At 29.6% G+C, this 27,379-nt stretch overlaps 3 protein-coding genes and 1 long non-coding RNA gene across 5 annotated transcripts in view; 3 read left to right on the top strand and 1 right to left on the bottom strand.

The window, feature by feature from the left end:
* The window catches only part of LOC106677853 (uncharacterized), a 79,146-nt gene extending 71,670 nt beyond the window's left edge, over positions 1 to 7,476 (top strand). Inside the window, exons 15-25 of the mRNA XM_014416014.3 lie at positions 178 to 413; positions 604 to 777; positions 2,222 to 2,401; positions 2,712 to 2,915; positions 3,147 to 3,401; positions 3,519 to 3,679; positions 3,774 to 3,939; positions 4,054 to 4,315; positions 5,217 to 5,363; positions 5,443 to 5,593; positions 6,457 to 7,476. Of these exons, the coding sequence (XP_014271500.1) occupies positions 178 to 413; positions 604 to 777; positions 2,222 to 2,401; positions 2,712 to 2,915; positions 3,147 to 3,401; positions 3,519 to 3,679; positions 3,774 to 3,939; positions 4,054 to 4,315; positions 5,217 to 5,363; positions 5,443 to 5,593; positions 6,457 to 6,621 (2,101 nt within the window). The 3' untranslated portion in view covers positions 6,622 to 7,476. The remainder of the gene's footprint in view (positions 1 to 177; positions 414 to 603; positions 778 to 2,221; positions 2,402 to 2,711; positions 2,916 to 3,146; positions 3,402 to 3,518; positions 3,680 to 3,773; positions 3,940 to 4,053; positions 4,316 to 5,216; positions 5,364 to 5,442; positions 5,594 to 6,456) is intronic.
* Positions 7,477 to 8,600: 1,124 nt separating this feature from the next.
* Positions 8,601 to 17,438, top strand: LOC106677821 (cytosol aminopeptidase). Of its 2 annotated transcripts, XM_067050437.1 has the most exons (11): positions 8,601 to 8,745; positions 10,241 to 10,356; positions 11,955 to 12,135; positions 12,621 to 12,770; positions 13,958 to 14,059; positions 14,138 to 14,318; positions 14,422 to 14,568; positions 14,804 to 14,995; positions 16,385 to 16,534; positions 17,061 to 17,137; positions 17,234 to 17,438. In XM_067050437.1, the coding sequence occupies exons 1-11, from the start codon at positions 8,656 to 8,658 to the stop codon at positions 17,408 to 17,410; spliced, it is 1,563 nt and encodes a 520-aa protein (XP_066906538.1). In that variant the 5' UTR covers positions 8,601 to 8,655; the 3' UTR covers positions 17,411 to 17,438. The 2 variants fall into 2 exon arrangements, with proteins under 2 accessions (XP_066906538.1, XP_066906539.1); XM_067050438.1 differs by lacking the exons at positions 17,061 to 17,137; positions 17,234 to 17,438 and adding an exon at positions 16,712 to 16,891.
* Positions 17,439 to 18,859: 1,421 nt separating this feature from the next.
* On the top strand, positions 18,860 to 24,373 carry ATPsynE (ATP synthase, subunit E). The gene is made up of 3 exons (XM_014416063.3): positions 18,860 to 19,016; positions 19,259 to 19,415; positions 24,259 to 24,373. The coding sequence occupies exons 1-3, from the start codon at positions 18,969 to 18,971 to the stop codon at positions 24,297 to 24,299; spliced, it is 246 nt and encodes an 81-aa protein (XP_014271549.1). The 5' UTR covers positions 18,860 to 18,968; the 3' UTR covers positions 24,300 to 24,373.
* A 582-nt stretch (positions 24,374 to 24,955) lies between these two features.
* Positions 24,956 to 27,379, bottom strand: part of LOC106677823 (uncharacterized) — a 22,637-nt gene continuing 20,213 nt past the window's right edge. Inside the window, exon 3 of the long non-coding RNA XR_001342654.2 lies at positions 24,956 to 25,280. This is a non-coding gene — a long non-coding RNA (uncharacterized lncRNA). The remainder of the gene's footprint in view (positions 25,281 to 27,379) is intronic.

The raw sequence follows: 27,379 nt of genomic DNA, 5'->3' as shown, positions 1-27,379 counted from the left end.
AAAAAACGACAGGACTTTTTGAATGACCTGGTAGTATATTATATTGCAATTGGATGCAGAAGAAATATAAAAAAAGAGCAATATTTTAAAATAATGTTTTTTCAAATACCAAATATCAGGTCTTATGCATATTTTATTTGTTCTGTTGTTTATAATATTCATGTTATAATGATTCAGGGAACTTCAAGACTTAGAAGCTAAGGATGTTGGAAGCCTCATATCAACCTTGCCATTTGTTGACTTGAGCTTCATTGACGATATTGGAGACAATGAATGTTTGGACACAGCATTACCCTGTGATTATACCCAAAAATATAGAACTATTTCAGGCTGGTGTAACAATCTTGAACACCCCGACTATGGCCAAAGTTTCAGAGCTTTTAACAGATTTTTGCCACCTGCTTATACTGATGGTAACAATTATGCTTCTATTATCTATAAAATAATGGAATATCTTAATTAATTGTAACATTATTGTTGTTATTAATATCAATTTTAATTGGTTAAAATTATCAATGAAGTTCATTCTAATTTTTTTTTTTATAAAGTTATAGATTTTATCCTCATTTTATTTCAAGATTACCTGTTTTATTCTTTCTTCAGGTGTTGGAACTCCCAGATCTCTTTCTGTGACTGGTAAAACTCTTCCTAGTCCTCGGTTGATCTCAACAAATATTCACAGTGATACAAGCAGACCCCACACCAGATATTCCTTAATGGTTATGCAATTTGCCCAAATTACTGATCATGATCTCACTTTCACTCCAGTCAACAAAGGTAATTAGTCCTACCTTTAAAATTAATTTACTTTTCTAATTTCGAGAATAAATTTTATTAAGGAATTTTTTTATTGACTTTGTAAATACCTACTTTAAATAACCAGTTCAATGAATCCTGAATTAAGCTCAATTATTGATAAATTTATAATCACTGTATTTTTTTTTTAATTTGTGCTTAATGTCCTTATGTACATCAACTAAGACTGAAAGGACTGGTTATCCAACAAGATACTAACCTATTCTAGTCTAAATAGGAAGGTTAAGACTTATTCTGTGGATCCACCATGAAATAAAAGTCTACTACCCTAGGTTGGATTTGAAACACCAGTTACTTCCAGTAGGTTGCTTCTGACCCAAGGATGCTAAGTTAGTGCTTTACTAGGTTCGGACACCATGGCCTTTATCACTTTGTTCTGACCTGATTTAAATCACTGAGTTGTTTTTATTTTATATTAGTAGAACAGTCTGTGTGAAAGAATGCTTTTTGATATCCCTTCATTTTTTTTTAGAATCGCTCAATTCACATGTTTAAGGCTCCCAAAAATTCGAAACTATACTTCAGATTTTCACGTTCTTTAATAATAATGTCACTGCTGTACTCAGTTTCTAAACGTACTAAATTACTGAAGTGAAACTTTTTTAATGAAACTTTTTGCTTTGTGAGTTCAGAATATCGGCATACACACCCTGTTGCGAAGTTATGACTTGAGCTAATCAAAACCAGATTTGATATTTAACTACCTTAAATATCAAACTATATAGATACCAAAATTCTCTTGTTAAAGGAAGTAAAAACATTTTGATTTCTGATTAGGAAAGATAACTACATTGACTAAAAAGCTTTCATATATTAGTGAAAGGTAATCGTGAACCCAGCTCATTATAAACAAGGGACCTTTAGAAGAAATACAAGTAGTAGTTGAAGTTTACAGACAGAGGATAAATAGAATTGGGGCCAAGGGGGGCATATTTATATTGTTAGGCGTTACCTTAGCAGCCTCAAGTCAGAAGCAGTGCTAGTTTGAATTTGCCCTGTGTTGGTTGAAATTATTTCATGATGGACCCACAGAATGAATTTCAACCTTCCCAATCTGGTTTGGATAGATTGGAAACCCGTAGGATAACCATCCCATATACAAGAAATGGACAGGTGGAGGGAAAACAAAAAAAAAAGAGGGAAATAAATAAAAGAGTCAGTCATCAAATTCATAAGATATATAAATTCTATAGGAGAACAACCAAATTTAGTATTAATAAATAAATAAGTGTATTCTTACGTATGTCAATAATAAGAGAAAAATAACTTATGAAAATTAGTGTTAATTATTACTAAATCAATGCAGATAACTTTTGTAATGATCTACTTTGTTGATTCTTAAAACTTAATGATTTCTTCATTATGGTAGTTGAAATGTCTGATAATTTTACACTTTTTTTTCCAGGTTTTATTAATGAAGGAATATTAAACTGCCTTTCATGTGACTCAAAGGAAACTGTACACCCAGAATGCTTTCCAATTCCCATACCTGATAATGACCCATATTTTCCTTCAAAGGACCCGAAAACTGGAAAAAGACTTTGTATACCTGCTACCAGATCTATGCCAGGCCAGCAAACTTTAGGTTTGTTTTTTTTAATTAGAAGGCTTTTATGAAAATTATAAGAGTCATTGAGAAAAAATAATCTGTATACTAAAGTTATTTATTCATTTTAATACATCTTTTTGAAACCTGGTATGTTAATTTTAAATATTCTAAAAATTCTATTTTCATCATACCATTATTTTCCTCAGAAGAAAGGTTTCAAAAACAAAGCAACAATTCATCTATTAAATGATCACTGAATATCAGGGAACATTGACTGGAAGACTGGTTCTCTTTTGGTTACCTTCTGTCTAATCAGTGTATATGTATTTATTTATATTTTTTATAGGACCAAGAGAGCAAATGAATCAACTTACAGCATATCTTGACTTAAGCTACGTTTACGGAAGTGACAATTGTGAAGCCCGAGTTCTGAGAAGTTTCTCTGGTGGAAAACTTAATGTTACCAGGGTACCACATGCAAAACCTTTGCTTCCAGAATCTACATCAAATCCTGAATGCAGGTCTCGAACAAGAGTTTGCTTCAATGCAGGTAATTGAAAATACCATAATTGAACCAATTCAAAGTTCCATCTGCTCTCGTGTTTAGTTAAATTATAGAATTACCCACTTAAGTTCATAATTATAACTTTTTAAATATTATTATTTTATTTATCTATATTAGTGAAATGACATTTTCTAGCTTGTCTCTTCACTGTTAAACTGTTAACTGTTACAATAGAATATAAATGTATCAGGATAACTGATATAATGTGAATTGCAGGAGATGCAAGAGCAAGTGAGCAGCCTGCTTTAGGATCTTTCCATACAGTTTGGCTTCGAGAACACAATAGGATTGCCCATGAACTTTCAAAGATCAATCCTCATTGGTCAGATGAAACATTATATCAGGAAACCAGAAAAATTTTAGGGGCTGTTTATCAACATCTTACATTCTCAGAGTTTTTACCAAGAATTCTCGGAAGAGAAGCAATAAAGAAATACAATCTTGACCTTCTTCTTGACGGATATTTTAAAGGTTATCTATCATAATAACAACTTCATTCATTGTGATACACCAACATATGTCCTACATAAACTATACCCCCCCCCAAGTAGAGTATTTTACAATTAATTCATTGTAAATTTATTTTAGGCTATGATCCAACATGTGATGTAACCATTGTAAATGAGTTTTCTTCAGGGGCTTTTAGATTTGGACACAGTCTACTGCGACCAGGTTTTAGAAGAGTCTCTCCTGAGTATATTGAAAAAGGAACATTTGTAATGTTACGAGATCATTTCTTCAATCCTGAGGTTTTATTTATTTTTAAATTTTAATTTCAAATAATCTGAATAATTCATAACTTTAAATATCTTGAATAGTTTACTATGGGATTTTCAAATGTAGGTCCTGTACACACCAGGAATCATTGATGAAATCATGTTAGGTCTTATAGATACCCCTATGGAAACATTAGATAACTTTATAACAAAAGAAGTCACTGAACATTTGTTTGAAAATAAAAGCAGACCATTTTCAGGAATGGATTTGATTTCATTAAATATACAAAGAGGTATGCAATATTGGTTTTTTTTTTATTTACTCACCCAAATAGATTAAATATATTTATAAAATTATTTTATTGGCCTGTTTAAATTTAAATTGATTTAAATAAATTTACTTCCAGCTCGAGACCATGGTGTGAGTGGTTATAATGCTTATCGTGAAGCTTGTGGATTAAAAAGAGCAAATAGTTTTGATGACTTATTGGATACCATTTCTGAGCCGCTTGTTGCTAAATTAAGTGAGTTGTATGAACATGTTGATGATGTAGACTTTTTTCCTGGAGGGATGAGTGAATATCCATTACATGGAGGAGTAATTGGACCAACTTTTGCATGTGTCATTGGCAACCAATTTTCAAGGATAAGAAGATGTGACAGGTTTTGGTATGTGTGTTACAGTAACTTATTCTTTATTGATTTCTCTTGATGCCCTATTTTATTTATTATTATGAGTATTTTTGATCAATTGGAATAACTCTCATCTATCTGTTTTAATGTTTTGGCTGATATTACCATTATGAAACTTAATCGTTTTAATTATACTGAATGCAAACATTATTAATATTTCTGGTCAAATTTTCATAATCTCAATTCATTCATTCAATGATCCCTAAGTTTTATTGTTGTTATTAACAAAACTTTAAAATTTCAATGTGAAACTAAACTTTTCATGTTTAAATTAGAATTCCTATAAAAAAATAATAATGAACTTGATAACGCATACAAAAATTCTAGTTTTAATATAAAATTTTAATATATCTTTAGACATTTAATGAAATTGAATAAAAGGGATTCAGTTTTCATGAGTTAAGAATTAAGTTGCTTAAAATATTTTTGTTTCTTTGAACTCAGTTAATAATAAGAACTCTTGTTTTGAAATTTTATTAGTTTATAATGTAACATAAATATGTTGGCTGTGTTTAATTGAGGCACTCGGGCTTAAAACATGGTATTTATTATTTCTTTGTGAATTGAAGTTTTCAGTATCAACTAGTTTTTTGAAACTGACTTTATAGGTCGTGGAAAAAACCTTTAGGAAATTTGTTTTGTTATGTTAAAAACAATCTTAGAATTAAGTTATGGCAAATGACTGCTGATTGAATATAAAGCATTATTATATACAAACATTTTAACATTATATAAGTTTTCATTTTGGTAGTAACTATATTTTACGACTGAATGGTTTAATTATTTTATTGATTTAGTAAAGTTTAATGGTTAACATAATCTATGAAATTAAGTGATTAGATATATAATTAACTAAACTCTTTTTTTATATTTAAAGGTATGAAAATGACCAAGAATTTACAAGGTTCACCCCTCTCCAATTAGCAGAAATAAGGAAAATGACAATAGCAGCACTGTTCTGTAATAATCTCGACAACATATACACAATACAGAGGGCTGTTTTAGATCTGCCTGATCCTTTTATGTAAGAAAACATTGATCTGAATTGACTTATCAAAAAATTACTATTTATTTTTAAAATTAACATATTTTTTATGTCTTAGGAATCCTCGAGTTAAGTGTAAAACGATTCCACAAATTGATTTAACACATTGGAAGGAAAGAGCATCTTGTTTTATAGAAAATGTCAGCATTGATACTGGAAGGACTATTAATATTTCACCTTGTGTGTCCTGTACCTGCACAAAAGAGGGGGTATGACAATCAAATGAAAAACTTCTTGTTTCTTTTATTTATTTATTTTTTCAACAATGACAGTTTAAAAAAAATTCAAAAAACAGTTCTGTAACAATCCCTGAAGGGCACTACTGAAGTTATCTGCTTCATTGTCTTACAAACAGTATTTTCTAAGCATGCGGTTATGTTAAGTACTCATCTTAGGGAATTCATTTTTAGACCATAAAAATGGTTCCCATTCTGATAAAGACTATTAATTTTGTAGCCTGAGAAAATCTAGTTTGCCAAGAAAAATTTAAATTTGGATCACTAAGTGAAGGAAGCCAACATTTCAGCTTCTAGGTTAACATATCCCTTTACAATTAATTATTAATTAATTTATCCTATATATTATTTTGATATTTTAGGCATCAATTCATCAAAACCGAAAAATTTTTTAGATACAACATAAAAATGTGTAAATAATTCAAGCCTTTTCTCCAAATGCTGGATGGACTATAAAATTAATTTTGTAACCTCGTTTTTATTCAAAGTCCATTTGTTTTGCAATAATCCTAAACCTGTGCACATTTGTAACAGGCATTACTTTTCTTATCATTCCAATCTATTCTGTATACAAACTGATATTCTATACACCTATTTTTCTATATTACCACCTTTACATGATCAGATTTTCTTCTCTTTCCCTTAGAGATGTTCATGTTGAATTTGGGCTTCATTTACTAACACAAGTAAATTTTCATCTCTAAATATTTGTGTCACACTATTCCCTCTTATTAATAGTTATTTAATTTTACAATTTACTTATACAAAATAACCAATACTACTACTTATAAAATAACTATTTATTAGATAAATTAACATATATTTTATTATTTCAGCCCATCTGCCAGTCAATAAAAGTGAAAAACTGTATTTCACTCCTTCATAACTACACTCCTGATGCAGTTGCTAATGATACAGTGTGCAAAGTTCAGTGCTTGTATATTTTCAAAGTGGTGCAAGAATATACGCAAAGTCAATCTAATATCAAAAACATTAGTTAGTTGCCTGTACTCCTGTAATTATAATTTATTTTTAATATGTTTTTAAAAATATTGAAGGAAAGTGTCAAATCAAAATATTTACATATATGAAAACTTGACTTAAGCGCTTCAAAATGATATTTGTTACCAATCCTACTCTAGTTAAGAAATAACTTTATGGTTTAGTTGATAATGTATAAAATACTTGATCTTATTACTCCAATTTCGGGTTGATTTTTCACTAATTTGATTGAAATGAAATAAACTCTATTCTTTTTTCCTGTATCAAAAATAACATGTAACCTAACAATATAACATTGAGGTATGTACTACCTTCCTAAAACAGTGCTTATAGTAATATTCAGAAAATGTACATTAAATTGAGAAAGACTTATAAGATTTTTTAATATTATAAGTGATTGCTCTATAAGAAAAAATATAATTGAAATTCTTATTGTTTTAATGAAGTATATTTTCATAATGTATTATTTTTCTTTTTGAGTTAAAAAGTGTCAAGTACAGAATCATTCTCTGTGAAGTACTTCTTTAAGGATAATATTTCTTGTAAAATATTATATAGCAACTGCCATGATTATTTATTTATATTGAACTTCCTATAATTTATTTTTATTTTTATAAAAACTTTTTTAATTGTGCGACTGTTTTGTTTTGTTTATGAAATTGTAATAGTTTGATGATAATATTACCATTGGAAAATAAGTGTATAGTACAAAGCTCATAATGATAGGATTAGTATGATTGCTTAGTATAAGTAAAATAGTTTCCCTTAGCGGACATTAAAACCTTGTATAGTTGTAAATATGTTTGTAAAAATTTATATGTATTAATATATACTTTTTTAATAATAAATTTTATAAGAACAGAATTTTATTTATTACTCCATTATATTCTTTAAAATTTTGTTACATACATTGAAAAACGCCATGAAACCCTCCACTCCCCCCTCCATGGTAGCCTTACTTATCTCACTTTTAAACAGACAATTATAGCGAGTAGATTGGTCAATGTACGAAATGTCACAATCTCACAAAAAAAGGTAACCCTTCCCTGCCGGACCCACCCTGCTAAGGAATTGTCCTTAAAATTACAAAACTAAATCAGATGAGCACTTGAAAGACAATTCATGAAAAACCCATGTTAGAGGCTTAATCTAAAATTATTTTTTATTTTTATATTTGTATTTACATTATTTTATGTCTTCATTCTTTCAATACAGTTAATTGTTTGTGTATACTTTACCCTGTAAGATAACTTTTTTGGTCCAAATGTTTTTTAAACTTTGTGAGTAAAGTGCAATATCTATTTTTTATGGAACAAACTTCTACCACAATGTTTCCTCAACTGATGGGGTAAAATAGTGACAAAAAAAAGTTTCTTGGCTCTTTGCATGAGGTAAATAAAAATATCAGCATGGAATAAATAGCGAACCTAGATGTGGGGATATTAGAGAAAATTGCAGATTGTGAAATATAAATTATTTTGCATAACGAAAATCATGAAACCCTCAAATGGTCTCGCAAAGTTAATTCTTCTCCCCTTATGACACCTTTGTTTTTTGATAGTTAAAAATATTTAAAATAACTGTTTATGTCAACTGGACTAGATCCCTTTAACCAATTCTGTTAAGGCACATCAATCACAACTCCAACAAAGAAATTAAAGGGGGACTAGTTGATTTGATCTTTTAATATTTAGTTCAAATCAATCATCAGAATATGATTATCAACAGTAGAAGTCAGTGCTATATTTTTCAAACAATTCAACATTTTTATGTATCAGTATTGATTGCAGTTCATACAATGGATCTGCACAATATATTTAGTTTCTTACTCTTAGTATTTTATCTCACATAAAGATTAAAATCAACCTTTATTTGTGTCATATTAAATCATTAATAGTAAAATATCTTTAATTTTTACATTCCAGTTTCAAACTGAATAAACATATATTGATTAGTAATTTTCCATATGACTTTTAGTTTAATACAATTTATTTTATTTTTCTTAGAGTAGTAATAGTAGGAATATTGTTAGAATGATTTTATCTAGTAGATTACTTAAAAAGACACTTGTCTCCACAACAAGTAGACGTTGGTATGTAGATCCATGCTGTAATTTGAATAAGGTAAGTAAATAACTGAATATTTAATAAAATTAGAGATAATATTTGGTGATCTAGTAGGCTTAGGTTCCGAGTCGTTTATTTCTAAAAATCGTCTTAGTCAGTTCAAATCACATGATTTATATCGTTTTGGGCAATTAACGACTCAATTGTGCAATTAGTAATGAAACCTACACCAATGAAATAAGAGGTGTCAGAAAGTAGTTTTGGATTTCTCATCATAAGATAATACCAATGAGCAATCTCGTTTTATTTTTAACATTACTATTTTCTCGAAGTAGTCATGTTTCTCTGTTCATATTTGTCAACCCATAAGTTTTTGTAAAGGTATTTGTTTAAAAATAGAAGAAATGACCAGTTTTTGGGGCTGTTTCAACTTTGTATTCAAATTTTGCTAGTGATAGTAAAATATGTGACCGAAAACTGAATGTTAAGATTGAGTGCTTAATATTGCGTCTTGTAAATTTGTATGTATGCCGTAGACATATTTCTAACGCAATGTGAACGTTGCTCATCGATACTCTGTAACATAAATTTCTAAAAAAAGGTTTTGAAATTAATGCCAGTAATTCATAAGAAAAGAAAAAAAGTTCTGGAAACAACATTATAATGGCCAGGAAGCTAAAGAAGGATTTATTAGAATCCTTTCAAAATGCAACCTGAAGATATTCAATTTTGTTCATTGAGAAATGAGTGCGATAGATGTCGATTTAGAAATTGTTATCTTAAAACGGAAATTCATTTATTACAATTTAATATTTAATTAGGAGTTATAAAACACCAAATAATTTGAAGCACTTGGCCGTAAAATCTGATATACCACATTAATTGTAAATTGAAGTTTTTGGAATAACCAGACTCTTTAGTACTAATGTCACATACTTTTGAGATAATTTTTAAACCAATAGTGTCATTAAACTATTGTAAGTGACTATTGGTTAAAAATAACACATTGGATTTAACAAATATTTTAGCATTGAAAAAGTTTTCATTTTTGCACTCACCTTTAATTTGTGACTGAGTGCCTCATTTATTTAATACCGCACATATAGGTTACATATCATAATTTTTTCACACTAACACTATTTACTTCATATCATATCAAAATTACTTGTCCATCTTATCGTAAAAAAAAATAAATCTTTGCTTTTGCCCTCGAAACGTGGCTCTGCATAGATGAAATAAATAAAACTCAATTAGTTTTATCAAAAAATTATTAGGATTTTTTATGGCACTTTTTCGCATAGTTTTCGAGGGAATTAACTCATATTTAAAGAAGTGCATAAGAATCTTGAAGCTGAATAGGTAATTTCCTAAAGCGAATGAATAATTTATTGATCATTATAACAAGTACTTTATTAATTGTTATTAATTGCTAAATTTAATCCATCAAGACCCGTATGAAGTGTCAAACGGGCAGTACTCGTCCTAGGTAATTTTTATGATTATTATATTATTTTCTGTGCTTATTATATTATATTTCACGATTCGCTTACAGAAAGGTTTGGTTCTTGGCGCTTATGATGGATGTGACGCTGGTGATCTGAAACTGACTAAGACTGGAGCAGCCTACGATGATAAATTAGGAGGGAAGATACAGCACTTGATAAGAGGGTACAATTACTTATTATTTTATAGATTACTTAAAAAATGGTGTTTATAAACAATATTAGCACCATTTTATTAACATAAGTATACACTCAATAAAAATAAAGGACTCTAAATAATTTTAAAGGCTTATTATGAATAATGTGATTTAGTATTTTTGTGAGTAATGTGGTTAGTACAGAAAAGGTTTTGGAATACATGTATTTAAATAATCCCTCGTGTATTAAAAAGGTAGAGAATAATATCCCATTTGTTCTGAGACTGCTCTTTCGGACACAACTATATACGTCAAATATAAACAGGTTTTTGTTCCTTTTGGTATCTTTAATTTTGAAACAAGTCATTTTTTGACAGTAATAAAAGTTATTTTTCCATTCTGCTATAGGATAATGGATCATTCAAATGAGAACATAGCCAATGCTTCGAATACACTGCAGCAACTCTTGGATTAGCCAACACAACTCACGATGCTCTCTAGCTTTAACGGGAGACAGGCAGCTACGATTGGAGGATCAGCAGTGGCCGATCTAGGGCCAAAATCCAACCTGATGGTTGACTTATAACTCAGCAAATATTGCCATTTAACTGTGGTTGAGATTCAAAACAGGATTTAAGTGACGCGAATTACCCATACTAGATCAGAAATGGCAGAACCTGAAAGAACACGGACTTGACCACACGGCCCCAATTTCTGGAAACGCCTTAATATACCTACTAACTATTTTATTCGAAGACAAGTTTCGCTTCGGTCTATACCATTCAAACGGCTAAGTCAGGCCATTCGATCAATATACTCAATACTGGTCGGCACTATTTGCCGATATTAATCTGGTTGAGAATTTGCGGAATAATTAAGGAAGATTTGTTAAGCTCCATCTCACGAGCGAGTTAAAAGGAGGAGGAAGGAGGAAGTGAGATTAATAAAAGCATAACATAAATATTAAATACACTTCAAACGAAATATTATTAAAATTTTAATAAAGAATTTAGGTAGTTATCAATAATATTAATCAAATCATAAATTTCTTCTCATATTCCAATATAGGTTAACTTCTGATGTTATTATTTCCTATTTTTCTAATTTCTTGTCATACTAATAGTTTTAATATTTTTTATTAGGAAACATTCGTAAACTGTCTGTAATTACTTTCACCCAATTGTGGACGATTAAAATGTTGTAATATGGAAAATCGATATTTCTTTGACATATAGACATATCTCATTAAAGAAAATGAAATGCATCATTTGGTCAGCCATTGGGCGAGCCGTGGAGTTCCTATACGATTGGCCCCTGTTTTGTTATCTTTATAAAAAACAAAGAGCACGTCTACAGTACAGATGAGAAATATTACAGAGCAGTATTTAGGATAGATACAATGTTCTAGGATCAAATTAGAACTTACTTATTACTATTATAATTCAGCTATGAGAAAGAAAATATATTATTTATTCAAGATTACAAACTTCGAACAAAATTGTTTAGTAAAAATTATATCTTATCTAAATTGATTTATAGAACTAACTAAAACTTCTGATTCATATATAGTCAACATTTATGTGTTAGTTAATGGATTTATAATAATGGAAAAGTACTTATTTTGAAGGTCTGGATTAAAAAAGGGCGAAGCCCGCGTTTTTACAAATATTAGTCCAGAATTTTATGCCATCGCTGTGGCTGGTCTTGGGAAAGAAGGCATTGGATATAATGAAATGGAAGAACTGGATTACAACAAAGAGAACATACGAGTCGGTGCTGGTCTTGGAGCTAGGTACATACAAGAAGAGGTATTATTGCAATATGTGTAATTATTAATTCCATTACTGTAGCTCTGCAATTTTTTATTAATGTCAAGGTGCAAATAACTCCTAGTCTGTTATAAAAAAAATATTATTAAACGGTTATGAAATTATGAGTATTATAAATTGAATTTGGGATAACTTCATTCAAATCAGAAATGTTCTTTGTACGGCATATCTATATCAATAATCTATATCAGTAAATATCCTTTTTAAAATGTCAATAATCAGATAGAAAACCTTTCCTAATAAAAATACATCAAATGGCCATGGATGTGCATACCTAAGCTAAACTCTAAATTCCTACGTAAATATAAATTTTTATTTAGCAGTAGAGAATACAGCTCGCAAAGAAAGTTTAAAATTAATATTGATATAATACTATCCGCAATGAAGTATATTATTATTTTTAAAATATTTTTTTCATGTCTGTAAACGGATTGCTGGATTAATTTAGAAAATGCATTGTGCAGGGTGCTGGTACAATTTTCATGGAAGACTTTTCATCTGCAGAAGCCTCCAGTGAAGCAGGTGTCTTAGCCACATGGAAGTATGAAGACCTTAAAACCAAAGAATGCCAAGGCGCTAGTATTAAAATAGAACAGTTTTGCGGTGAAGATAAGTATTTTTATACATTACTACAAATCGTGTATGATTCAGTATTTATAGTTATACGATAATTGATAAAAGTATTTAAAATCTTACTCAAATGTTTAAAGTATATATTGTTGGGTATATGTGATACCCGAACTAGTAGCTATGACTAATGAAGTTGTGCGCAAGTATGCAGTAAACCTTGAGGCTTACATTAGGGAAGGAAATAACCAGGCGGTTTAGTTGAAAATTGTTTTTTTATAGTTCTGATTTTGCTCTATTTTTTTTTTTAATAATCCAAGACCCTTGCCACAACGTGCTCTACTATCACGTGCTCAAACTTAAATTTTAAATTATCCCACTGAATGTGAAATAACTGACCATTTTAGGAGTCCGTTCGTAACTAAGTCCTAAAGCTTTAAACGCCCATCTTATAACCTCAAAGCTATAACCTGAGTTATATTTACCGGATACAGTTCTCTCAATTTAGCGTTGTGTAGCCTTCTAAATTCTCTGGTTGACTTATCCCTTTTCGGCCAGAATATTTTACATAATACTTTATTTTCAAAAACCTTAAGCTGCTGCTCTTCCCTTAGTTTAGGAGGTCAAGTAAATTTTTAATATAACTGTTAAATCAATTCTTAAGGTTGGTGAGAAATCAAAACAAAACCTAACCTGATGAACTCACGCAGAGGCCAATAAGAATGCTAGCGGTTTTTTTTTATATTTTAATTTTTTTTTTACTCCCTACCTTGTCATCTCTAGCATAAGGAGGTGGAATTATCTACAGATCACCTCCCTATTCATTCCCTATTATTCGGACCTCTACAAAATAAAAGTCGACCCCTTTAAGAAAAGTATACTTCAAATAAAAAACATCTATTAAAGGTAGAAGGAACAGTTACAAAATTTTACAAGCTCAAAATTATCTGCTCTAGATGAGGGGATACATTAAATACAGGACCCCTAGTATTTGTAATCTGCTACCTGGTTAGTCCGCCCGTGAATTGATGTATAATTATAGTTCTATTGCCATTACAATATTTTGACGCTTCATATATGGTCAATTGAAATAATAGTGCAAAACAGTTTTCATAATTTTTAAAAAAGATATAAACTCAATTCCACAGACATTAGAAAAATAAGTTAAGTTGTTTTCATATAGATTATAATTTTTTCAACTATATTATTAAATTTATAAAAATAATTACATAAGGACGGTTGGCAAAGAGGTTTTGTAAAAGCAGAAGCGCAAAACATCGCAAGAAAACTAGAAGAAACGCCTTCCAATATCATGAATCCGACAGCCTTCACCCAGGTTTGATAAAGGCTATCAAACTTTTCATGCGAATTGGTTTCTTTTATTAAAATATATTCATGTTTTAACAAATTAAAGGTAGCCATCGACGTACTATGCCCATGCGGAATACAAATTGAAGTAAGGGACAGAGATTGGATTGAAAACAAGAAGATGTTTGCATTTCTATCTATTTCTAAAGGCTCTTGTGAACATCCTCTATTTTTGGAAATTGCCTACTGTGGCACACAAGTTGACGACAAACCCGTTGTTTTTATAGGTTTGTAATTGGTTTTTAATTTATATGTTTAAATAGTTCTGCCAGTAAACTATTATGTATGATTAATTATAAGATCGAAGATTTTATATGTCTTGTTGATTAGGTAAAGGAATAACATTCGACTCTGGAGGATTGTGTTTGAAACCCTGCGAAAACATGTCTGAATATCGAGCCGATTTGGCTGGTGCTGCTGTTGTAGTTGGTTTAATAAGAGCAATAGCCCAGCTTTCCTTACCGGTCAATGTTATGGGTACGTACATTTTTTTTTTATTTATTTTTTATTTTTTTAGGGACTATAAGCTTCTAAAGTAGAAAATCATTTCGAAGTAACATCTTAAGATACCAATATGGCAGGAACTTTATTTCCAGATTTTAAAATTAAACTGTTATATTTCGCAGTTTACTGAGAAATAAGAATTATTTATAGTTATTTCGTCTGTACCTTAATACTCCAACATTAATAATGACATGACAATGATAAACAGGGCTCATACCTTTGTGCGAAAACATGCCAGGAGGAATGGCAATCAAACCAGGAGACGTGGTGCAAGCTATGAATGGTCGTTCAATCAGAGTACAGGACACGGACAACGAAGGAAGAGTAATTATGGCTGACACGCTCTGTTACGCAGCTGCCTTCCAGCCTTGTTTGATCATGGATATTGGCACCTTTACCCGTATGTATAAGTTTCAATATCGAACTAGACGTTTTTGTTTAATTCTCTCAGGCATCACCTACTACTGTACAACTCAATGATTTCGGATCGTTTGATCGTATTGTAAAAATAAACAAACTTGTTATTCGTTAGCTTAACATCATGTATGATCCACATGTCTCCATAATTTATTAATGTTTTTATTGTATCTATACACTCTGAAGTCCCTGATATACTGGGCTTAACCGTATCTCCATTCCAACAAAGGTCTGTCAAGACTCCTACCAACTTAGCCTTGGTTTGTGTATTTATATTCAGGTAAATCGTCAGCACTAACTGCATCTTAAAAGCATCCATATTTACCGCTACCTCCGACATTGTGCCCTAGGATATATACATTTCTTCTCAAAATTTTCCATCTATATCTTTCATTCCATAGGTGGAAGTAGGTTGTTAGGAATATGTTACTAACAAATCTTTAAAACGTGCCTTTAGCTCCCTTTCTTTCCTTAGCAAAATGTCGTTTCCAAATATTTCGAAAGTGTGCATAATAAGAAAAGTGCATAATTGAGAAATAGCCTCATCCCAATTGCATTTTCCGAAACCCATATCGCACTAGTATTTCTAAAGTGACACAACTCAAAATTCAAGACAACTGACAATGTGACACTCTTGTCTATGGAGGGGGAATAGCATTAAGGCAGCAAGAGTGACACAAGTGCTCTCTGGCGGACAAGCTCTGAAGCTAGGTTGATACAGTTTTGATGATTCATAAAGATATATTTACCAATTTCTTTCATAGTCATAACTCAAAAACACCGATTTTTGAGTTGTGTCACTTTAGAAATACTAGTGCGATATATGCCAATTTCTCTGTTATATCGCCGTTTCGACGGTTTCTGTTGTGATAGTATAAACTGATTTATGTGAATATTTTCGATCCAAACAAATACTTAACTGATTATTCATTTTATCGACTATAATAATAATAATTATGATACTTTTCATTATTTACAAAGTACATCTACGTCTTGCTGTAAGTCATTTGTTTCCTTCATTTTAAATATAAAATACTTCTAATATTTTATATTTTAAATACTTTTCCTTTAAACAAGTTTAATATGTGAAAATTAAAATACAATTGTAGTTTAAAAACTTCAATACTTATTTAACAGGTCTGACTTGGAACATTTCTCAGGCGTAAACATTTTTTCAAAAATATGTTTCCATTATTTTAACCAATTCATTTTTTAATATCTTTTAAATCATCAATCGAATACACTATTGTATTGCACAATTTCTAACATTGTGTTTTGGTTAAGAAACAATCATATACATCGACACTTCTCAGATAAAAAAAATCCTTTTTACACTGCTGCTACAAACACATCATTTATCTATTATTTCCAGCCGGAATCAGGAAAGCTGTTGGTGCAGGATGCTCGGCTGTATTTTCCACTTCAGATGTTGTCTGGAGAGAACTAAGAAGGGCTGGCTCAGACACTGGAGACAGAGTGTGGAGGTTTCCATTCTGGAAGTACTTCACCAGACAAGTTACTGGTATGCTTTAAATAAATTTTAACTTATAGATAAATACATGTTAACTCCTTTATTAACGAAACTAAAAATAATTGTTTAATTATCACGGAAAAAGAATTATATACTTATTGATGATGTGTTATCAGCTTAAACTAACCCTTTCTAATTTCTAATATATAATTTTATGGAATAATATAGATTCTTGATAGCTCTTCAACCCAGGACGTGGACATTGGACTACATGTACAAGATGAAGTCATGTTCTAAGGAGGACGCTATACAGAGAAGGCGCTATTGGGGCAGTAGCGTTTTAAGTTGGGAAGAGATAGTTTTAGACCAGGAGTGTATAAGCCCCAGAAACAAAATAATAAATAACATATTCATTCCTGTCTTAAACTCTACTACTGCCGCATCTACTGTATTGTCTGAAAGGCACTTAAAACTTCATAATATAATTAAATAAAAACTTCTAATGAATTAGTCAATATGTGAGTTAGTATTTTTTTTATTTTTGTATAATTAATATTGGTTTAACTTGTTTCTACAGATTACCTTGGAGTAGACGTAAGCAATGTTGGTAAAGGAGGAGGTGGTGGCTCTTGTCTTGCAGCAGCCTTTTTAAAGGTTAATTTCTTTTATTCATTTTTTTTTTTTTTTTTACTTACCCTCTCTTTTTCCAATCTTAAATTTTTATCCATATTTTTCATTGTTTCTTATCAGGAGTTCATTCCACCATTAGACTTTGCCCATATTGACATAACTGGTGTTGGCATGACCGCCATGGACGATTATCATCCTTACTTAAGAAAAGGTCTGATGAGTGGAAGGCCAACTAGAACTCTGATCCAATTCATCTACCAAATGTCTTGCCCACACGACAAACCAGTGGATGGATAACAATAAAATATTTTAATGCTGCAATACTGATTTGACATTATCATTACTATTAATTAGTGTAGCCAAAAACTATCATAAATTATCTATTAATAACAAAGGTTATTGAATTGCATCAGAAGAGTTGGGTGGCTCAGTGAGTAAGGTGCAGTGCTCCCAACTCCAAGGACCTGGGTTTGTTTTGGCTGTGGAACACAATTATTTATTGTGTTACTGCAGCCATAAGTCAACCTTGTGGATTTGGGAGTCCTCCGGATCTATAAAGTTAGTACCTTTAATTTGGGAAATATCTGGCGTTTGAGCGTGATCATGAACAAATTAGTTCCTTACACAAACATTGTACAAGAAATAGCATTCTCTTACAATTTACTGACCCTTCATGGGTTGTAATGGTCACATTTGAAAAAATAGACAAACAAACTCTGTTTTTGGTTTAAGAGCAACAAAAAATAGCCATTAAACATTCAACTCTGTGTCATCGAAATCTAAGTTAAAAAATCTGAAATAATTAGGTAATTTCTGGTGAAATTGCTTAATTACGTTATCTTTGGAGACCATTGCAAGAGCAAGGAAACATTGTACTTAAAAGATTCAGGAAAACTTGGTTGTAGCAGTTGATTAATTCTTATTTAGAAACTGTGTAATTTATTAAATACAAAATTAAAAGGTTATACCAATTGATTAAAGTTTATGTATATACTGTGTAATTTATTGAATAAAAAAGAGAAATATCTTATGATGAGTGCGTCCAACTGAATCTATCCATCTTGCTACCCTGAAGGCTCTAACCAAAAATATTAAAATAAACTCTTGTCATAGATACGAACACTCGAGATGGGTAAAGTCGTTCTTTTTATGCAGGGGAGTGGCATATCCTACTCTTCTTCAAAGAAGTTTACCACACCCTCGGCAAACAACTTTATGTTGAGGTAAATAATAATGCTACCTATTTATATAATTATCTGGAAAACTGTTCATTTAATCCCAAATATGAAGTGGACTTAAATGTATTAGTGAATCCTATTTTTCGTAATATGGTTCATGAACTATGAAAATTCTTTAAGCCGTTCTCAAGAAATGTTTATTTAAAAAAAAAATCCATACGAAAAAGAGACAGTAGGCAACCGGTTGTTAGGCCCATTTCTCTGCCTCTCCCAGGGTGTCATAACATTAAAACTTGAATTAAAAACTACAACTATAAATATTAAAAACTGTGTTAGTAGTTATAGCAAAAAGTTATATAAATAAAACATAGTTTTCCATTCGAAAATATGTTTTACTTATACATGGTTCTTAAAAGAATTGACCTTGGAGTGGAGGGGGGAGATTTGTATTTTTTTTTATTCTTTTACGCATTACTTTAATATTCTCTGATAATTTCATATGGGGATGGAGCAAAATAATTTATTCATAACTGTTTTCAGGCCATTTAATCAATGTAATATTATGGTTTCAAGAATTGTCTAAACTAGTTCTATTGGCTAAACTGGTTATCAGCTGTGAAGGTTTTCTTCTATCTTCCCTGAACTTTTTTCAACTATTGGTTTTTATCTTTTTCAATATGCCAACGAATTTCGCTCCCCCAGTAAACGTTTCTCCCTTAATCCGGGTAATTACTCAATAAAGTGTTTATTTATTTTCTTAGGATTTGAAAATGCTTATATTAACATTTTCTCATACTGGAGGTCATTATGACTAAAATTTTACAAAATAGGCTTTTGTGTACTTAATAACTTATAAACTACACTTTTTTATATACTTAGGAGCATGTACATTCATAGCAGTTATGGAGTAGAACAGAAATTTTTATGAGTGGTTGATTTCACTTAAAATTTATATATTTTGTTTTAGTTTGGACGATATGCCATGCTGATAGCTGGCGTTAGCTATGGTGCCTTTTGGCAAAGTAGGTACACGAAGAAAGAATTGTCCTTAAAGGATGTAAAGACTCGTGAGAAAGCTGCCCGAGATGAAAGACTTGCCAAAGAAAAGGCTCTAGCAAGTGCAGGTAGGAATTTAATTACAATTCATGAGTAGTGATAAGAGACGTACTGGGCTCTTCATATTGTTTTCTATTCTCGACTAGTAATTTTTGAAATTGCTTATGTAACTTAGTTTAGATCTTCATATCAGTATTATTTAGCTATATTAAAATCATTTTTACTAACCAACAAAAACGTTTTGAAACTAATCAGCTCTGCTAATATTAAAGAATGATTCCTAATGGCAATTAGGATTTTTTTATTAATACATAACACCTTATTATTAATTACGTAAATTCATTTTTATTATTTATCATTGACTTTATTGTAAATATTACTTGTTAGTAGTTCTAATTTATAATAAAAGTTCCATGCTCTTGATATTTGATAACAATTATTACTCATGATATTAAGAAATTCTGAGGTTTCAATAGTGTTATAAATTTAGTCATTTTTATCATGCTATTATAAACTCATTTATTCTGTTGGTATTCTTCTAGAGATAATTCTAAGTTAATAGTTATATTATTTTTATTGCTGAATATATATGGTGTTGACTGTAATTATCATTAAAGGTTAGTAGAAGTTCTTTCATATTAATAGTGATTTGCTAATTCTTCCATGATTTATTATATGATCTTCATGAGAAATTTTCACTCTATAGACTCCCACCTCAAATTATATTCTTACAGTTATTTGTTTTTTTAATGATAATTCATTCATATCAGTTTCATAAAACCATCATGTATAAAGAGTTAATCACTGTCTAGTATAATATTTTTAAAAACATTTCGCTGTGTACTGTAGACTTAGTATCTATTATTTACAGCATTAGCAGACTCCATTTCATGAAATGTTAACAAAAAAATTCCTCCCATAACTAAGTCACTAGCTATGTTTTGTATTATCAGATAAGGCTGATCAGTTATTATTTGTATTTCTTTAACACAAATGAATAAATTGAATAAGAATTGTTAATTTATTAAATTATTTTAAAAAACTAGGCACATTTAATTAAACACACTATACAAAATGATAAGTTAAAGATTATTTTCATTGGGTTATTAAACACCCAATTCTGGAATCTTATTTTATTATGTGTGATATTATTATTCAAATGGAAGAATGGAGAAGTAGCTAAAGAATATCTTGCTAAATTTTGAGAAACAGAATTGTAGGAGGTAAGAACATAACAATTGGTTTCCTAAAGTGATTGATGAATTTAATATTTACATCACATATCTCACATTCATAATGAAAAAGGCTCGACTCAAAAACTGCTATTTTGTGAATACTGCATTTAAAATTTTACAGGTTTTTTAAACATAATAATATTATATCTATTTCAAATGTTTTGACAATTTTTGTTTTTATACTTTTTTAACCTCTAACCTCATTGTATTATCATCACCCACATCCAGAATGAAAAGGGGACAACTCAAACAATATAACTTTTGAGTTACTAGCATTGTAGGATCCATGGGAATCATATCTATTGTTGTAGCTTACAGATCTGTTTCTAGTGTTAATGATTATACTTTAAAGTTATAGTGCCTGTTGCTCAAGCCTAGTCGTGAAGGTAATTCTTGATTGAAATGGAACAAGCAAATTAAAAAACACCTACTATGAAATTTTACCGAAATGGTACCACATCAATTTTAGCAAATTCTATCCACTACTTTCAGTTAGGTATGCGGAAAAAGATTTTTCTTGACACACCTATATATTAAGAACATTTCTTCCAATTTTATTCAAAGTTGGAGGAAATTTGACGATTTGTGTGAATATGGTCTAGTATAAATTTTATTAAATCCAATTCACTACTTTTTTTTATGCTTGTGATAGTATCTTTTTCTTTAAACACCTACAATTTGAAAAAGACCCACCTGATTTTGACTCATCAACCTAATTTGTTCTGGTAGTAAAAAAAGGTATGGAGATTTTTCAATCCATCTCAAAGGTTATATTTAGTTTCCAAATTTTTAAGATCATGGAGTTAGAGATTTTTGCAAATGATTTACTTTCTGAATATTATTCCTTCTCACTATTTCTTGATTTCTATTTTTCTTTTAATTTACTGTATTTTCAATTATGAGGAGAAGAGTTAAAATAGTTTTTATGATATTTGAATCTGCTCAACATGGCCTTGATTCAACGGACTTGCTGACTGAAGAATACGTTTACGTTGGTTTTGTTTTGAATCACAAAGTTATTATAGACAATGAAAATTAGTTAGCTTGCTTTGTGGATAAACAAAACAAATGAACAATATTAAAATGATACATAAAATAAAACATATTAAAAACCCTTTATACATCAAAATATACTATTTACTAAAAAAGAGCATATTACAATATATTACGCAATAAGTAATAATGTAATAATCATATTTTATGGCAACCATTTATCTGATTCATTTCAATCATTTTTATTTTATTTTTTATCATTTAAATAAATACTTAGTTCCTTTATGCAGTTCATTTACTATTATATTACACAATACTACCCCTTATTATATTATATAATTAATGGTATCAATATTTTGTAAATATAAAGGTATTTAATTGATAACTGGTAAACACAAAATAGGCCTTTGGAAAAGAATCCAATTATAATAATAGTTTTGTAGAACTCAATATAAATTAATTAATTAACTTATTTTGGATAATTGCCTTCAGCAATTAGCATCCTGACTAAATCTCGAGACAGATACATAGCAATATGTGAAGAGAAGATGGTTGGGGTGTGGTTAGAAAATATAGTTCCAGCGTTCTGGCCTTCATCAGTGCTACTTGAAGGAGATTAGAAATCTAAGTGACTTAGATTTTTTGTTTGAATTAGATATCTGATTTCCTACAAGTAAACCCTAATAAAGGCTAGAAGTTCTGACCGAAACGTTGGCACAATTAAATAAGTTCTTTAAACTTATTTGTGTTATTTCCTGTTTGCACCCCCAACCATCTTCTCATTATATTTATTTAGTTATATTTAACCTAAAGGTTAAATATTACTAACTGTACAATAGGCCATGCTAAAGATTTTGTGTTGCCAGCCAAATTTTTCAGTTGACATCTTTGTTAGGACCAAATATTTTGTGCAGTAGTTAATTTCAACTGATAGTGTGGTTTTTCCCTCAACGTTTCATTAGATTAATAATAGTCATGTTTCAGATTCATGTAGGAATTGCTATTTCTTGCTTCTTTGACAGTTGCTTCAGAGTGAAAAAACTGTGTATTGTTGAAATGGTATTCCTTGCCTCCTTAGGGATTGATGGGTGTTAACACCTTACTTTCATTTTTATTTAAATTTAAATTTCTGTTGGATTCAGTCGACTAAATAGACTTAAATTCCAATTTGAATATAGTATTTCTGGCTACTATTTTTTTATTGTAAACTATTAAACTATAAAACAATTCTCATTAAATTCATAAAATCAATACATTTTAAAATTTAGTTTTAATTCAACTTCCATACAAGAAATAGTAAATTTTACTTCATGAGAAAGTCCAGATTAAAAAATAAAACTTTTAATTTTTTGTATCCTTATGCTTTATGGTAAATTAATACTACTGAATGACTCTGGTTGATTCAAATTACTTGCTCAAGTTTAAGTGGTTCTTTTAATATACATATATTTTTTCCACTTTCATCATTGTTTTAATACATCTTATTACACTTAGCTGTGCAGTTAAATTGGTTTAATAGTTTCATCTAATAACAAAGAAAATTAAATGTATTTGTAAGTAATTATTTTTAATAAATATTTGGTTTATTTATATTTTTAAAAACATCAGCTTGTTTAAATGTCCCATTTTTTATAAATGTAATTAATCCATAAGGGTTACCATGGATATTTGATTAAATATTTTCAAATTCTAGTGATTCTTTTTGGTTGTTTTATTTACTCTTCTCTGGTGCATTTTTTCCTATTCCATTATGTCATCTGACTTTATCAAGAGTTAGTATGCTTTCTTCCTTCAAGAAATCAATTTACCCTCCTATCATTTTGTATTCCAGCCAATTTTTTGTTGTAGATTCGGGTAAAGGGTTAAGTGATGATGAAAAAAAAGCAAGTGAATTAAAAGAAACTAATGCTTATAACTATGGAAATGATGGAGATGGTGATATTGACAAAGAAAACAATCCTCCTAATCTTTTCAATAAATATATTTTTGAAGCTATTCGTAAAAAAGAACCAAAGTCAAAAATGGGATTAACAAGTAGAACTGCCCTCTTCTCCACTGAAAACCCCTATGAAATCGTCAATAGACAGTCTGAAACTTCCTTGCTCTATGATTTTAATCAGACCTTTAATGTTCCTGACTTTGATAATTTTATGTTTATGTTTGGGATAATTTAACATTTAATAATTACAGTAAGTGAGGTTTGTTTTCTCATTAAAGAGAGATGTTTTTCATAGATTTACACCATAACTGGTTTTTTTTTAAATGAATCTTCATTTGATTGCTACTTGATTGCTATATTTTTTAATGAGTTAAATAATAATATAAATGTAAATCAAAATAATGTAGATAAGTATTAAAACAATTAATTTAATAACTCATACCACATCACTTAAAAAACAATTTTAAGAAGTTACCTAAAAATGGCCAAAAATATGTAAACTGTTTGTTGAAGTTGAAACTTTTCATGAGAAGTTTCCAAGTTTTATTTCCTCCCTATAACGGTCAGTTAAATAAGGTTGTAAATAAATAATTAAATAAAATAAGCTTGTATTTTATTATTGGAATATCTTTTAACTCCTTTTGTTTCTGACTAATTTGTCCACTGTTGACACAAATAATATATTGTAATAAACCTTAATTTATTATATTTCTTTTTAACTTATAATTGTGTTTTTTGTTTCAGCTGAACTCGCAGAACTTGAAAAAATGGCTGGTGTAAAATAGATTTTTGTATATGTTAAGCTAATATAGTGTTCATGTGTATGGTTAATTAAACCTTAATTTCTTTTTGTTTAAAATTGTTTTTTTTTTCAACCCATAATACTTATTTTTCCATAAGCATTATAAACTTAAATTATTATTATTATTTTGGTTAACTTAAATTATAGTAGTGATATAATTGATTTATTAATTTTAGGAAGATACTTTAGTTAGCGACATTTACTTTGTTTCCCAAAATTGATTCTCTGATGGTAGAATTATATAATGATGGTTGAAAGAGAACAAATCTACCTATTTCAATGAACAATTTCTTAATTAATGAATTTCTCATTTTTATTATGCCAAATATTTTGTGTTACAAAGCCCCCAAAAAAAAGATTTTTGCTCAACTTGTGAAGATCTTAAATCCACCTTAAGAGGGTATTTTAATGAAAGTGACAAAAATGTGTGGCTGATACAATTTTTAATTATTAGTGGTTCATTGATTAATAACCATTGTATCCACTGCAATTTAGTTTAAGTTGTATTTATAGCCAAGTTTTCCCTTCATTCAAACTGCAAGAAAAGTATTATTTTAAAAAATTAATTTAATGAAAGTTCAATCTAAAGAAAACCAAAATATAGCATGAATTATTAAGGATTTAATGAAAAACCTTTCTTTTACCTATAACCAACCCAGTGTGAAAGATGTTCTACATTAAACAACTTTGGGTAAGATGATTTTAATTTCTATTTTTTTAATTAAAGTTTAATTTTCACCTAGTATGTATTTATTTGTGGCGCTATAGTCCTACAAGAATCTAGGTCTCTCTTATAATCCTCCTCTCTCCTATCGCCTATCCTTTAATGCCTATGTTTTTCAAAATCTTCACTTTATCCAGCAATCTAGATAGCTATGTGCTATATGGTCCAGCCAGTTGATTTGACTCCTCACAATTGACACCAAATCCTGTTTTGTGTACATCTGAGGAAACTTCGTATCACCTATTAATAAACTCTTATAAAGTTTTATTTTATAAGTATTTTTTTTATAATTGCCATAACATGACTGACTAATGGAAGATATATTTTCATGAATGTTATAAAGGAACACTGAACAAAAAACTAATGAAGTTTGCTCAATGTTCCAATTTTATCAAGACATTCACTTAAAAAAAAAATCTTGTTTTTTCCTGTAAATATAATAATTAATGAGTACATGATACTATATTTATGTATTCTTTCCACAATATGTTGATATGCCATGTTTGGAGGAGCTAAAGAATTGAACAAATTTATATTGTAATTTTATTGTACAATACATTGCAATTTATCATATAATGCATTGCCAAAATGCTTGGCATTTTCAAGCATTCAAATGTAAGTTTTAAAAAACAAGCTTTTCTAGATTTCTCAAAATCTATTTTTGGCACTTACTCCTCTTCTAAAATAAACAATTCCTTATGTAAGAGAAAATTTGTTTATTAACTTCAAATATGTGTTTAAAGATAATATTTTTTAATGATATTCACATTTTATGCGTTGACAAATTATAATATTTAAATATATTTAACTTTGTTCCAAAAATTGAAAAATATTATGTTTTAAAATATATTTCAATCCAATTTAAAAATGTGTGAATTCTTCTATTTGTAACATCTATCTTTAATGTGTTTCTTCTGTTATTTAAGGTCTGGAATTTCTGTATTGATGATGGAAATTAAAAATATAATAAATATAAAAATTAATTATTTTTCAAAAGCAGTACAGTAACTGAAAAAAAACACCATATTTTATTATTAATATTGTGAACAAAAGAAATGCATTGATAGTTATTACTTTTAGAAAAATACTAAACAAAAAAATCAATTTGTCCTCAATTTTATTTCGGCGGATTTATGGCGGCTGGTATATACTTTTTATCTTATTGAAATAAATTAAACTTTCTGTAAAATAAATAATGATTTCTGCAAAGGCTCCTGGACTAAAAGTACAATATAAAACGCATAACGATGGTGAAAATGGCGATCTAACTAACTTAAACTTTGAAATATAATTTATTTTTCAATGATGGGTATAATAATAAAACCGGATGTTGTTTGTATAAGTAATTTTTTAAAATATGGTGCAATACACACATCAGATAACTTGTACTTTCTAGCCTACTTTTGTCCCCAAGTTTTGTGTAGTTTAGTGCGCTTGTCTTCAAACTGATTCTATTTTTGTTTTGTTTTTATATATGACCACCGGAGACGGTGCAAATTAAGAACAAAATATTTCTATTTTCCTGTTTCTATAAAAATCGGTATTTTAGGGTTTAACGAGATGCTAATAACCCGCATTAAATATGTCATTTCAGTTTCTTTCGACTTTTCGTTTTTGAGCAAGAATGTAGAAAAGCACACACATACAAAAACCATTTAACGAAATCTGGTTATTTGGCCTTAAGGGAGTTCAAAACGTGTATTTCCGTTGAAAACTCGAATTAGAAATATTGCTCGTAATACTTTCCCTTATCATATATTCTACATTTAGGTTAGTGAAAATAAAAAGTTTCCGCCTTCGAAGAGAAGAGGTGGCCACATGCTATTGGAGCTTAGTAAAATAACATACATGGAATGTTAACACTAAAAAATTAAAAATGACCAATAAAAAAATATTGTATTGTTGTTTAACGAGGTTCTAAATAGCTAAGAAATTATCCGATTTTGGGTAATTTTGGATTAAATGGGTTAGCTATGTTATCTGTGGAGCTATACTAATAGCTGTAGCATTGGAACCCTGCAGATATAGGCGAACATGATTATATCGATATCACGTCATCTGATGATTTTGGACGAAACTGTCCCTCTTAAGTCCAGTCATCTAAGCTTCAAATAGGATGCTTTCAGGAAAATATCAAGGAAGTTTTTTCCCAACGATTCTGTATGTTTTTGGAGTTCCGAATTTTACATTCGCCTCCGATTTTTCTAAGGCTAAAAAAAAAATGGTTAAAATCGATGACCCCCTTCAAGACGGCACTCCGTTAAGGCTAAATGTACCGATTTTTAGTAAGATTTTTTTTCAAGAGATGGCAGCACTTTCGGGGCAAATTTACTTTTCTT

The sequence above is a fragment of the Halyomorpha halys genome, unplaced genomic scaffold (genome assembly GCF_000696795.3).
Source record: "Halyomorpha halys isolate HHAL.00 unplaced genomic scaffold, Hhal_1.1 Scaffold110.1, whole genome shotgun sequence".
Taxonomy (NCBI): Eukaryota; Metazoa; Arthropoda; class Insecta; order Hemiptera; family Pentatomidae; genus Halyomorpha; species Halyomorpha halys.
The sequence above is the reverse complement of the archived record's forward strand: the minus strand, read 5'-3'. Positions and strand labels throughout refer to the sequence as shown.

Bases quoted from the DNA above. Each gene is read 5' to 3' on its own strand.
- ATPsynE (XM_014416063.3), top strand. From the start codon at position 18,969: ATGCCAACGAATTTCGCTCCCCCAGTAAACGTTTCTCCCTTAATCCGG. The intron at 19,017-19,258 runs GTAATTACTCAA...ATTTTGTTTTAG, and splicing joins ACGTTTCTCCCTTAATCCGG to TTTGGACGATATGCCATGCT. The intron at 19,416-24,258 runs GTAGGAATTTAA...TTTTTGTTTCAG, and splicing joins AAAGGCTCTAGCAAGTGCAG to CTGAACTCGCAGAACTTGAA.
- LOC106677821 (XM_067050437.1), top strand. From the start codon at position 8,656: ATGATTTTATCTAGTAGATTACTTAAAAAGACACTTGTCTCCACAACA. The intron at 14,319-14,421 runs GTTTGTAATTGG...CTTGTTGATTAG, and splicing joins CAAACCCGTTGTTTTTATAG to GTAAAGGAATAACATTCGAC. The intron at 17,138-17,233 runs GTTAATTTCTTT...GTTTCTTATCAG, and splicing joins TTGCAGCAGCCTTTTTAAAG to GAGTTCATTCCACCATTAGA.